The 13,723-nt window shown below is 40.7% G+C and overlaps 1 protein-coding gene and 1 long non-coding RNA gene across 4 annotated transcripts; both read left to right on the top strand.

Moving 5' to 3' along the window:
- The first annotated feature begins 596 nt into the window (after positions 1–596).
- Positions 597–3,310, top strand: LOC117594840. 3 transcript variants are annotated; one of them, XM_034293992.1, is made up of 6 exons: positions 597–664; positions 1,009–1,266; positions 1,414–1,773; positions 2,104–2,194; positions 2,360–2,408; positions 2,538–3,310. In XM_034293992.1, exons 1-6 carry the CDS (start codon positions 616–618, stop codon positions 2,772–2,774), a joined length of 1,044 nt encoding a protein of 347 aa, XP_034149883.1. In that variant the 5' UTR covers positions 597–615; the 3' UTR covers positions 2,775–3,310. The 3 variants fall into 3 exon arrangements, with proteins under 3 accessions (XP_034149883.1, XP_034149884.1, XP_034149885.1); XM_034293993.1 differs by lacking the exon at positions 2,104–2,194; XM_034293994.1 differs by lacking the exon at positions 2,104–2,194 and having other exon boundaries at positions 1,414–1,543.
- A 9,112-nt stretch (positions 3,311–12,422) lies between these two features.
- LOC117594842 lies at positions 12,423–13,338 on the top strand. Its single transcript, XR_004576099.1, has 3 exons — positions 12,423–12,555; positions 12,858–13,115; positions 13,258–13,338. It is a non-coding gene; the product is annotated as an uncharacterized LOC117594842 (long non-coding RNA).
- The last annotated feature ends 385 nt before the right edge of the window (positions 13,339–13,723 follow it).

Here is a 13,723-nt window from a genome sequence, read left to right on the forward strand (position 1 = left end):
AGCCTCTTTTTCCTATATGTAGTGGAGATGAGTGGTACCCAGTGGGGTCTTCTGCTGTTGTAGCCCATCCGCCTCAAAGTTGTGCGTGTTGTGGCTTCACAAATGCTTTGCTGCATACCTCGGTTGTAACGAGAGGTTATTTCAGTCAAAGTTGCTCTTCTATCAGCTGGAATCAGTCGGCCCATTCTCCTCTGACCTCTAGCATCAACAAGGCATTTTCGCCCACATGACTGCCACATACTGGATGTTTTTCCCTTTTCACACCATTCTTTGTAAACCGTAGAAATTGTTGTGCGTGAAAATCCCAGTAACTGAGCAGATTGTGAAATACTCAGACCGGCCCATCTGGCACCAACAAACCATGCCGTGCTCAAAATTGCTTACATCACCTTCGTTTTCCCATTCTGACATTCAGTTTGGAGTTCAGGAGATTGTCTTGACCAGGACCACACCCCTAAATGCATTGAAGCAACTGCCATGTGAATGGTTGATTAGATAATTGCATGAATGAGAAATTGAACAGGTGTTCCTAATAATCCTTGTGGTGAGTGTATAAATTCACTGTTTATATAGTGTTGTTGTTTATGTCTCTAAGCCCTATAGGAAGAAACAACAATGAGAACTACAGAAAGTGTGTTGGTGGTTGTCATCTGGTCTTTATCAGGTACAGTAAAGGCTCAGTCACTGTTTGAACTCATTTATTTTCTGAGGCTCTCTGAATAGAGAAAGCTGTTGGAGTACAATTACTAAATGTCAAAATGCAACAGTTTGCAACACATAACATACCAACTAATATATGATTTAGTGTCTTTTTTTAATGTATTTTAATGTGTGTAAAACATTTGAAAATGTGTTTTATGTATCCTACAAAGTGTTTGTAAAACACATTTGTTTGGAATAATATGATTGTATTTATTGACAATGTCAGTTAGTCTTCTCCATGTAACTTCAGTACTTCCCACATTTCACTGAGTGACATTCGTCTGTGGTATCCATTCACACAAATAGGAACTATGGCAATAAAATGTGGACAAACAAGCCAAGTGAGGGTATCTCCCATCACCCCAGTGTGGGGACAGAAAGTGATATTGACCTGTAACACTCCCTGTAATCTGACTGACAACCAAAACCCCACCTACATCTGGTACAAGAATGGACAACGTCTTCTCAATTCCACCATCTGGACATTCAATGACACCAGTTATTATACACACAGTTACTCCTGTGCTGTAAATGGTTCTGAGAATCTCCGCTCTCCTGTAGTCTGTAAGTCTGGATCCACATTCAGTTTATAAAGTTTTGCATCTGATTTACATTGTTACTATCCATAACAATTATTCCAGTGCCGATCAGCTGATTTAAAACAAATGTCCAATTATTTAAACACATTGACAGGATTCTTGTATATTTCAGGTGTTCTGGGTAAAACCTGTTTCAATGTGACTTACACCCATCAGAGAATCTCTGCCTTAAAGGGGTCAACATTGGATCTTCCCTGCACATACCAACATCCAAATAACCACACAGTCATAGAAATGTACTGGTATGTACAACAGAAACGTGATGTGGTGCCAACAAACCTGAGTTCATTGCCAGAGTATTCAGGTCGTGTGAAGTACCTTGGAGATAATATGAGTGACTGTACCCTGAGAATCACAGACCTGAGAGAGACTGATTCAGCTGAGTACAAGTTCAGATTTAAAACACAGTTTGCTGACAAAAAAATTGCAGAGTGGGGGTACAGCTTCCCAGGAACGACTCTGACTGTCTCAGGTAATATTGTACAAACAAGCTGACACCTAATCTATGTGTGTATTGGTGAAGAGATGATGACATCATGGTAGGAATCTGATAGAGTGACTGTGTTGTTGATCAATGAGAGGGTAAAGGTTATTACAATGTCACTGTATTGTTGTCATTATTTGTGTATTTACCTTAAGGGAAAGACAAGTAAATTAACAAAAAAATTAAACATCCAACAACCTGATGCTTCAAAAGAAAAAAATGTATAACTCTTTTTACAAAAAAATCATTATCACATTTTATACAGTTTTATAGTATTGCTAAGGATAATATTTTTTTTACATAAAAATGCTTTTTTAGGGACTAAACCCTTGGGTCTGCCTGCAATTATAGGATTCATAGTATTTATTTTGGTTCTCATCCTCTGTCTCTCTGGCTTTGTGTGGTTCAGGTGAGCATCTAAGACCCATCATTTAATATTGTTGGATTAATTAATTCATTAATCCATTCATCTGTCTGAAATTCATAAATCCATCTATGCATCAATCTCTTATACATTCATTCATTAATTTATTCATTATGAATGTAATTATTCATATATTTATGTGTAAAACAGGAAGAAGTCCTCCACCAATCACACAACTGACTCAGCGGACAATAGACAGGTGGGTTTAAATAGTATTTGTATTTGTTTTCTTTAATGTTGATTAGCTCATGTTTAAATTGCCTGTTACAATTGGAACCAGTGGAAAAGCCTGCAGGTCTTATTGGGCGTGATGTCCTCTCCCTGTCAGAGGGACTCTGCTCCTGTTTATGACAACACCTCCATGCCCATGGCCTCTAATGCAGAGCAGACAATGGCCTCAAACGACCAGACTGACCTCCACTACGCCAGTGTTCACATCACTCGCTCCAGAGACCAGGTGGTGCCCCTGTACTCCACCGCCCAACTCCCTCCACCCCAAACCCAGGAAGAGGACGTCCAGTATACGGCTGTAAAATTCAACTGTCCCAGTGCTGTCACCCGGTGATCAAGTCATCACATTACAGGGTTAAAGTGAATAGGTTTTCTCAAAGCTGGGGCTTGTCTGCTTGGCCATCAGGAAGAGTAAACTATGTGTTTGTCCAATAGAAATGTAGTTGTTTGGCTGAGATTCAGTAAGATATGAAATACATTTACAATTGTTTGTGTCAAATTAAATGAACAACAGCAATTTATATCCTCAGCATATATTCATTTTTAAGCCCTCGTATGTAACGCCTTGATTTAAATGATTTCATCTGATTTTATTAGCCAATATTTCTATAATCCTAACAAACAGAAATGGAGACTGTGGACAACTTCCTCTGGAGATTTACAGTGCTTTCTGAGAAGTATCCATGATGTAGTATTTCACATCTGGAGTTGGATCAAATCCCTGCCCCTGAAGATTCACGTTATCGGGTGATTAAGTTGTAGAGGCCATTTCAGATTGAGCAACCTCCACCAATCAGATATATTCCATTTAAATATTCCCTGTGGCACGGTCAGGGTCAAAAATACCTAATTAAATACATTTTGATATCATGTTTTATTGCATTTGTGAACGTTTCTCCGCGTGGCGCTGCATGTCCTCTCCTTCCCCCTCCAGTGGTACACCTCGCCAGCGTGCTAACCACCGGCAGGAGAAGATGGCAGCAAGCGCACCTCAAACATACACACCAGCTCCTCTTCATTAATTATGCTGTCAATTTAAGTTCCTTGTTTTCCCTCGCACCTCACCAGTTAGTGTCTGTTCGTTTCACCGTGTGGTGCTGCGTTTTTGCCTTGTCATTAAAAGAAGACAAAGAGTTGGTTCTCCATTTTGTTTATATTTTTGCCAATTCTTTTACACACTGGGTCCCCTCGCACCTCACAGCAGTATAATGTGGAAAAGTCCAAGGTGGTGAATATTTTTGAGAGACTCCGTAGCTGTAAACATAAGCTGTCTGCAGTTAAAAAAAAAAAAGGTCAGCTAATGCCACTGACTTAGTGAAGAAAGAATTAATTTTGGAAGAAAGAAATAATGAGGATCGAAAGATGAGCAGTTTTCACAATGTTAGTATAACCATATAGCCCTGAAGACTCTCTCTATGTGAGAAAATAATAATGTTAAAAATGAATTAATTTATAATCATTTTGATTGGTCTAAAGCAGGGGTGTCAAACCGGTTCCACGGAGGGCCGAGCGTCTGCAGGTTTTTGTTTTTTCCTATAAATTGGTTCCCAGTTCAGACCTACACAACCAGGTGGAGTTAGAAACAAGCCAATTACTGACCTAATTAGTCAATCAAGTACAAGGAGAGAGCAAAAACCTGCAGACACTCGGCCCTCCACGGAACCGGTTGGACACCTCTGGTCTAAAAGATCAACCGTGGGGAGAACAAATATTTGATACACTGCCGATTTAGCAGGTTTTCCTACTTGCAAAGCATGTAGAAGTCTGTAATTTTTATCATAGGTTCATTTCAACATTTCAATAGACCCCAACCTCTCCACAATGGCCAAGACCAGAGACCTGTGTAAGGACATCAGGGATAAAATTGTAGACCTGCACAAGGCTGGGATGGCCGGGCTACAGGATAATAGGCAAGAAGCTTGGTGAGAAGGCAACAACTGTTGGCGCAATTATTAGAAAATGGAAGAAGTTCAAGATGACGTTCAATGACAGCATGACAATGACCCGAAACACACAGCCAGGGCAACTAAGGAGTGGCTCCGTAAGAAGCATCTCAAGGTCCTGGAGTGGCGTAGCCAGTCTCCAGACCTGAACCCAATAGAAAATCTTTGGAGGGAGCTGAGAGTCCGTATTGCCCAGCGACAGCCTGAAACCTGAAGGATCTGGAGAAGGTCTGTATGGAGGAGTGGGCCAAAATCCCTGCTGCAGTGTGTGCAAACCTGGTCAAGGACTACAGGAAACGAATGATCTCTGTAATTGCAAACAAAGGTTTCTGTCCAAATTTAAGTTCTGCTTTTCTGATGTATCAAATACTTATGTAATGCAATAAAATGCAAATTAATTACTTGAAAATCAAATTAATGACTTGAAAATGTGATTTTCGGGATTTTCTTTGTTGATTCCATCACTCACACTTGAAGAGTACCTTTGATAAAAATTACAGACTTCTACATGCTTTGTAAATGGGAAAACCTGCAAAATCGGCATTGTATCAAATACTTGTTCTCCCCACTGTACGTTCTCAGTGGGATCATAACGTATTAAACTGTGTGGAAAATGTGAAACTGCACTGCGGGACACGACGAGTCGGTGGACTCCCTGAATCCTGGAATATTCAGATACATTTTCTAGACTATGCGTGAGGCTAATTTTAGAATTCAGAGGCACTATGACGCTCAGCCCATCTTCAAAGGGACATCTAGCACTGTACAAAATAAACTGTTAGACTGTAGGTATGAAGTGTACAGGGAGGAGATAGCCAAGCAAGTGGACGAGACATCATTTGTTGCCATACAGGCAAATGAGACAACTGATATCTACTGTAAATCACAAATGGTGGTTGTGTTGTGATACATGTTATCTGACAATACAGTGACAGAGAGGTTTTTGGAGTTGGTGTGGCTGTAATGAGTGGAAACGTCCGAGGGGTACAGGCGCTAATGAAAAAGACCACATTCCCAGTTTGTTCACTGCTATGCTCACCAGCTGAACCTGATCTTGCAGTAACTTTGTTCAGCAAGGATGAGCATCCTGAAGGTGTTTTTTCCAGATTTAACTGCTTTTGCCACCTTTTTGCCTGGCGCTCCAAAACATGTTGCGGCACTTGCTGAGGCAACACAGAGATGCATTCCAAGGCCACCCACTGTACGATGGAACCTTAAAAGTAGAACTGTCAATGCAGTTTGGGAAAAATGCACTGTGCTACTCCTGTGTATGGAGGACATATACACACAACCAGGATGGGATGAGGCCACCATAAGTGAGGCGTACGGCCTGTCAAAAAAACTCTGGGGCCGAGCTTTTCTGCAGCTGCTGGATTATTTTTTCTTCCTTATGCCAGAAGTTGATGTTTTATACAACACTCTGCAAAAACGGAGCATCAATGCATCTGGGATTAGCGGTGAGCTCACCCATTTCAAGGAGAATGTCCAGAATATGTGGAAGCAAACTGATGAATGGGCTGCCACCGTTCACGATGGAACAGACAAGCCAGGCCGACGAGTAACCAATACAGCGCCGGTGATGAAGGAGGCATGCGACACAGTCATCTCCCAGGTGGAGCAGAGGTTTTCACAAAGTGACCACTTGATCGCTGCCAAGCTGGTTGACAGCTCGCTCTTCCCACAATTTGTCCTGTCATTCCCTACATCTGAGCTTGACTGTGCGGTGAAACTATGGCCTCTAGGAAACGGGGAAAAGTTGAAGTCTGAGCTTTCCGCTCTGTACCACCACACTGAGCTTCACACTGGTAAGACGGCCTCTGTTAAGATCCATCCATGAGAACAACCTAGAGGAAGCTTCTGCCCTGACATTGGTAGTCGCCGAACTCTGTCACCAGCCGCTTGCTGGATATTAGCATAAAGTTGAACATATCTCAACTGTCGCTGGGAGATTTTTTGTTTCTGAGAGTAGCTCTGCCCACTGTCATCGTGATTCGCTGGCTTTCGTTGGAAATGAATTAGAGCGTGCCTCTTTGTAGTGCCAGCAAGCGGGCACGTAGGGTTAACCTGATATCATGTGAAACATATTTTTTGCACACAGGTGGACTCCATTCAACTAATTATGGGATTTCTGAAGACATTTTAGAAACTTTTGCAGATTTTATTTTGCACTTTGGCATTTTTTACTTTTTTTTCCAAAAATACCTAATTAAATTAATGGTTTCATGAAATATGATTTGGAGAAGTCCAAGGGAAGTGAATACTTTTGAGAGATACTGTAGCTGCAAACCTCAACTGTCTGGTGTGGAAATATGAGTTTGTTGATGGACAAATAACGTGGACCCAATTTGGTGTACAGATAAATACTCTTGTTACATTAATGGTTATCTTGCATTGAGTGAACTGTGTCATCAGGGACGTGCGGTCAGGGTAGGCAGGTTAGGCAGTGCCTTACCAAAGGAAATGTTGACATTACATTTATTAATTCCAAGAGCTTTATTAATTCACCGCATTATTAATTGCATTTATTTTATTCCAAATATAAATTTTTGTAACAAAAATGTTCAGGAATACATATACTCATTTTGCCACTGTTTGCTCCTAAAAACCATTGTTTCATGCAGGAAATTCAAGGCTATGGCCATTGAGGCAGAGGTTAGCAGTGCCTCTTTGGTCCATAGAACGTAGTTAACGTAGGGAGGCAGAGACCGAGCTTGCTTCATGTCACGTGATCCACTCGCTCTCAATAGTTCAACGGCTGTGAACCGTTAGATATTATGGATATGAATTACTTTAAAATATTTTCAACATTGTCCTATGAAGAAAAAAGAGCTGTGGACTTTTGAAGCTGGTCTTAACAATACCATCTACTACCGCATCTGTGGAGAGGAGCTTTTCTGCGTTAAAGCGCATAAAAACCTACAGCCGTAACAGAATGGAGCAGAACAGACTTTCCTCCTTGGCTCTTATTTCCATTGAAAAAGAGAGACTCATGAAATTGAGAAATACACCCAAAACAAAGTGGACTTTTACAACAAAGTAATTGACATCTTTGTCCAGGGGGATAGACGCATGGACTTCGTCTACAAATAAAACTATACCCCCTTTAAAACGTAAACTATTCATTTATTTATTATTTTTAAAAACCCTTATATTGGTTTGTGTGTGTTGTCTGAAGGTGGGCTAGGCCTGCTGTGCGCTGACACCAAAATGTTCTCTCTTCCATACCCTGGTGCGCTGTCACCTCTGCCACATTTGTACTGTATGTCTATCTGCGATTATGGTGCATTTTGTGTGTTAAAATGCTGTTTTGTAGTTCTCTTTTTTTAATCCTGGTGCGCCGTCGCCAGACCAATAGTGTGTGTGTGTGGCTGTCTGTGCGTGTTTGCGCATTTTGAAGGAGTGACTAGGCTGCTTGTCAGTTCGCTGACACCGCGCCGCCTCCCTTTCTTACCGCACAAAACATTTGTTGTATAAGTCATAAGAGATGTGTCCATTAATTTGATTATTAGATTTGATTGTGCATTAGCCTCACAAATGACTGACTTTGCTGTATGCAGGCGCTGGCAGCGATGTGATGATGCCTGATATGAACTTGGGTTGCTACATTAACTGAATGAATATATGAACATACAGTGCCTTGCGAAAGTATTCGGCCCTCTTGAACTTTTCGACCTTTTGCCACATTTCAGGCCTCAAACATGAAGATATAAAACTGTAAATTTTTGTGATGAATCAACAACAAGTGGGACACAATTATGAAGTGGAACGAAATTCATTGGATATTTCAAACCTTTTTAACAAATAAAAAACTGAAAAATTGGGCGTGCAAAATTATTCAGCCCCTTTACTTTCAGTGCAGCAAACTCTCTCCAGAAGTTCAGTGAGGATCTCTGAATGATCCAATGTTGACCTAAATGACTAATGATGATGAATAGAATCCACCTGTGTAATCAAGTCTCCGTATAAATGCACCTGCTCTGTGATAGTCTCAGAGGTCACACCAGGCAGGTCCAAGATACTGTTGTCGAGAAGTTTAAAGCCGGATTTGGATACAAAAAGATTTCCCAAGCCTTAAACATCCCAAGGAGCACTGTGCAAGCGATAATATTGAAATGGAAGGAGTATCAGACCACTGCAAATCTACTAAGACCCGGCCGTCCCTCTAAACTTTCAGCTCATACAAGGAGAAGACTGATCAGAGATGCAGCCAAGAGGCCCATGATCACTCTGGATGAACTGCAGAGATCTACAGCTGAGGTGGGAGACTCTGTCCATAGGACAACAATCATTCGTATACTGCACAAATCTGGCCTTTATGGAAGAGTGGCAAGAAGAAAGCCATTTCTTAAAGATATCCATAAAAAGTGTTGTTTAAAGTTTGCCACAAGCCACCTGGGAGACACACCAAACATATGGAAGAATGTGCTCTGGTCAGATGAAACCAAAATCTAACTTTTTGGCAACAATGCAAAACGTTATGTTTGGCGTAAAAGCAACACAGCTCATCACCCTGAACACACCATCCCCACTGTCAAACATGGTGGTGGCAGCATCATGGTTTGGACCTGCTTTTCTTCAGCAGGGACAGGGAAGATGGTTAAAATTGATGGGAACATGGATGGAGCCAAATACAGGACCATTCTGGAAGAAAACCTGATGGAGTCTGCAAAAGACCTGAGACTGGGACGGAGATTTGTCTTCCAACAAGACAATGATCCAAAACAAAAAGCAAAATCTTCAATGGAATGGTTCACAAATAACCATATCCAGGTGTTAGAATGGCCAAGTCCAGACCTGAATCCAATCGAGAATCTGTGGAAAGAACTGAAAACTGCTGTTCACAAACGCTCTCCATCCAACCTCACTGAGCTTGAGCTGTTTTGCAAGGAGGAATGGGCAAAGATTTCAGTCTCTCGATGTGCAAAACTGATAGAGACTTACCCCAAGCGACTTACAGCTGTAATCGCAGCAAAATGTGGCGCTACAAAGTATTAACTTAAGGGGGCTGAATAATTTTGCACGCCCAATTTTTCAGTTTTTTATTTGTTAAAAAGGTTTGAAATATCCAATACATTTATTTCCACTTCATGATTGTGTCCCACTTGTTGTTGATTCTTCACGAAAAATTATAGTTTTATATCTTTATGTTTGAAGCCTGAAATGTGACAAAAGGTCAAAGTTCAAGGGGGCCGAATACTTTCGCAAGGCACTGTATATGCCACAAGATAGGTCACAGCCTACCCATGACAAGATTTCACCGCACGTTACTGTGTGTCTTTCATGCTAATGTGAGAGGCAGGAAATTGCCATTTCCTTCAGCTAATTATACTCTGACATGTAATGTGTCATTTACCCAGTTACATCCTGTTTCTATACATGTCCAGTGCAAGTTAACTGACCTTAAGGACAAGTCTTCTACCCTTCTGCATGTAAGTATGTTTTACATGATTTTAGTGACAAACTATAGATTATGGTAATTAATGGACTCAATACTCTAGTCAGGGTTCAGAGAATAGAGATTTTAAGCAATATGTATAATTCTGTGTGTACAAAAAAATATAGAATGTGTTAGGTTCTTTGGGTGATCTGGGTTGAGAAGGCATAGTGAAGCTGAAACCAAAACACCCAACAAAAACTGTTATACACTTTATTCATGGCATGGTTGTCCATATGTTTCCATTTTCTAGAATATATCAACGCATTTTAAACCATTTTAAGAGAATTCCATTGTCCTTTTCCATACATTGGTTGATAATGTTGTCCATTTTATTTTAAAATCAATCAATCACGTACAAACATACAAAAAGGGGAACAGGAGACGAGATCCAGGATGCAGAGATCCAATGTCAACCTGTTCCATATTCCGACTCAGACATTAGGCCTGGGCGTCCAGGGCTATAGCACCGGATATTTTATGAATAGCCCCGGATTTTAAATTGACCAAAAATAATAACAAAAATAAAAATAGCCCCTGATCTATTCATCAATAATTCTGATTGTGCATTATGACAATGTAGATGGGTAGCCCGTTAGCATGTACATTGAAATTTTCCGCGTGTACATTCAAAACCCCATACTTTCTGTCCCGGCCGGGGCGGGTGGCTGTGCTATGTCCAGAATGTATTGTGATCCTAGCGACGCCTCTGGGACACAAGATGCTGGATGCAAAGAGCCAATGTCAACCTGTTCCTTGTTCCAGCTCAGACACATCCTCTTAACAAAAATACATGTCAGCTGCAACACAGTTCCAACGTGTCCCCAGAACACTACATGAGAGAACAAACAGGGGGGTTTAAAAACACCACCAAAATTAAAATAACCAATTCCATTTCCTGTTGTTGTAACACATTGATGTAGTCACCCCAGGGACATAGCCAGTACTACAGACAGATCTGTTCATGTTTGCTTCTTAATGGATGTACAGTGCCTTGCGAAAGTATTCGGCCCTCTTGAACTTTTCGACCTTTTGCCACATTTCAGGCCTCAAACATAAAGATATAAAACTGTAAATTTTTGTGAAGAATCAACAACAAGTGGGACACAATTATGAAGTGGAACGAAATTCATTGGATATTTCAAACATTTTTAACAAATAAAAAACTGAAAAAATGGGCGTGCAAAATTATTCAGCCCCTTTACTTTCAGTGCAGCAAACTCTCTCCAGAAGTTCAGTGAGGATCTCTGAATGATCCAATGTTGACCTAAATGACTAATGATGATAAATAGAATCCACCTGTTTGTAATCAAGTCTCCGTATAAATGCACCTGCTCTGTGATAGTCTCAGAGGTCCATTTAAAGCGCAGAGATCATCATGAAGAACAGAGAACACACCAGGCAGGTCCGAGATACTGTTGTCGAGAAGTTTAAAGCCGGATTTGGATACAAAAAGATTTCCCAAGCCTTAAACATCCCAAGGAGCACCGTGCAAGCGATAATTTTGAAATGGAAGGAGTATCAGACCACCTCAAATCTACAAAGACCCGGCCGTCCCTCTAAACATTCAGCTCATACAAGGAGAAGACTGATCAGAGATGCAGCCAGGAGGCCCATGATCACTCTGGATGAACTGCAGAGATCTACAGCTGAGGTGGGAGACTCTGTCCATAGGACAACAATTAGTCGTATACTGCACATATCTGGCCTTTATGGAAGAGTGGCAAGAAGAAAGCCATTTCTTAAAGATATCCATAAAAAGTGTTGTTTAAAGTTTGCCACAAGCCACCTGGGAGACACACCAAACATGTGGAAGAAGGTGCTCTGGTAAGATGAAACCAAAATGGAACTTTTTGGCAACAATGCAAAACGTTATGTTTGGCGTAAAAGCAACACAGCTCATCACCCTGAACACACCATCCCCATTGTCAAACATGGTGGTGGCAGCATCATGGTTTGGGCCTGGTTTTCTTCAGCAGGGACAGGGAAGATGGTTAAAATTGATGGGAAGATGGATGGAGCCAAATACAGGACCATTCTGGAAGAAAACCTGATGGAGTCTGCAAAAGACCTGAGACTGGGGCGGAGATTTGTCTTCTAACAAGACAATGATCCAAAACATAAAGCAAAATCTACAATGGAATGGTTCACAAATAAACATATCCAGGTGTTAGAATGGCCAAGTCAAAGTCCAGACCTGAATCCAATCGAGAATCTGTGGAAAGAACTGAAAACTGCTGTTCACAAACGCTCTCCATCCAACCTCACTGAGCTTGAGCTGTTTTGCAAGGAGGAATGGGCAAAGATTTCAGTCTCTCGATGTGCAAAACTGATAGAGACATACCCCAAGCGACTTACAGCTGTAATCGCAGCAAAAGGTGGCGCTACAAAGTATTAACTTAAAGGGGCTGAATAATTTTGCACGCCCAATTTTTCTGTTTTTTATTTGTTAAAAAGGTTTGAAATATCCAATAAATTTCGTTCCACTTCATGATTGTGTCCCACTTGTTGTTGATTCTTCACAAAAAATTACAGTTTTATATCTTTATGTTTGAAGCCTGAAATGTGGCATAAGGTCGAAAAGTTCAAGGGGGCAGAATACTTTCGCAAGGCACTGTATTTAGTGTATTCATTTACCAGTTATATAGTGTTGTTGTTTATGTCTCTAAGACTACAAGGAGATACAACGATGAGAACAACAGGAAGTGTGTTGGTGGTTGTTATCTGGTCTGTAACAGGTACAGTAAGGACTCAGTCACGGGTTCAATTCATTCCATTGTCTGATCGAAGCAAGCAATTGCGAATGCAGTTCTTAAATGCCAGCAATTCAAGAAGCATACAATACATAATATATAAACTAATACATTATTTTATGCACATGTTTTATGTATCCAACAATTCAAGTGTTTGTAAAACACATTTGTTTGTAAAAATAGGATTATGTTTATTGACAGCATCTGTTTGTCTTCTCCATGTAACTTCAGTACTTCTCTCATCTCACTGAGTGACAGTCGTCTGTGGTTTCCATTCACACAAATAGGAACTATGGCAACAAAATGCGGACAAACAAGCCAAGTGACAGTGTCTCCCACCAACCCAGTGTGGGGACAGAAAGTGATATTGACCTGTAACGACCCCTGTAGTCTGATTGACAACCAAAACCACACCTACATCTGGTACAAGAACGGACAACGTCTTGTCGACTCCACCATCTGTAAATACACTGATATCAGTTATTATACACACAGTTACTCCTGTGCTGTAAATGGTTCTGAGGGTCTCCGCTCTCCTGTAGTCTGTAAGTCTGGATCCACATTCCGTTTTTAAAGTTTTTCATCTGACATGCATTGTTATCATCCATGATTTTGATTTAGATCAGATGATTTAGAAGCAATTGTTAAATTATTTTAAGACATTGACAGGGTAATTTAATATTTCAGGTATTCTGGGTAAGTCCTGTTTCAGTGTGACTTACACCCATCAGAGAATCTCTGCCTTGAAGGGCTCAACAGTGGATCTTCCCTGCAAGTATCAATATCCAAATAATCACACTCTCTTGGTCAAGCTTGTATGTCCAAGAGAGACGTGACGAGAGGCCTGTTATCCTGAGTTCATTGCCAGAGTATTCAGGTCATGTGAAGTACCTTGGAGATAATGTGAGTGACTGTACTCTGAGAATCACAGACCTGAGAGAGACTGACTCTGCTGAGTACAAGTTCAGATTTAAAACACATTATGGAGAGTGGGGGTACAGCTTCTCTGGAACAACTCTGACTGTCACAGGTAATATTGTACAAACATGCTGAAATCTATGCTTGAAGTGATTGTGAGAATACAAAATACTAGACCATATACTATTACAAAAACTAGTACTAATATCAATATTTGCATATATTATTATATATA

Source organism: Esox lucius, chromosome 9 (genome assembly GCF_011004845.1).
Source record: "Esox lucius isolate fEsoLuc1 chromosome 9, fEsoLuc1.pri, whole genome shotgun sequence".
In the NCBI taxonomy this organism is placed as follows: domain Eukaryota; kingdom Metazoa; phylum Chordata; class Actinopteri; order Esociformes; family Esocidae; genus Esox; species Esox lucius.

What these genes read in the sequence shown, in the direction of transcription:
- LOC117594840 (XM_034293992.1), top strand. Translation starts at nt 616, where the DNA reads ATGAGAACTACAGAAAGTGTGTTGGTGGTTGTCATCTGGTCTTTATCA. An exon ending in TCTCCGCTCTCCTGTAGTCT is followed by an intron (nt 1,267 to 1,413) that starts GTAAGTCTGGAT and finishes TGTATATTTCAG; the next exon opens with GTGTTCTGGGTAAAACCTGT. An exon ending in TCTGGCTTTGTGTGGTTCAG is followed by an intron (nt 2,195 to 2,359) that starts GTGAGCATCTAA and finishes TGTGTAAAACAG; the next exon opens with GAAGAAGTCCTCCACCAATC.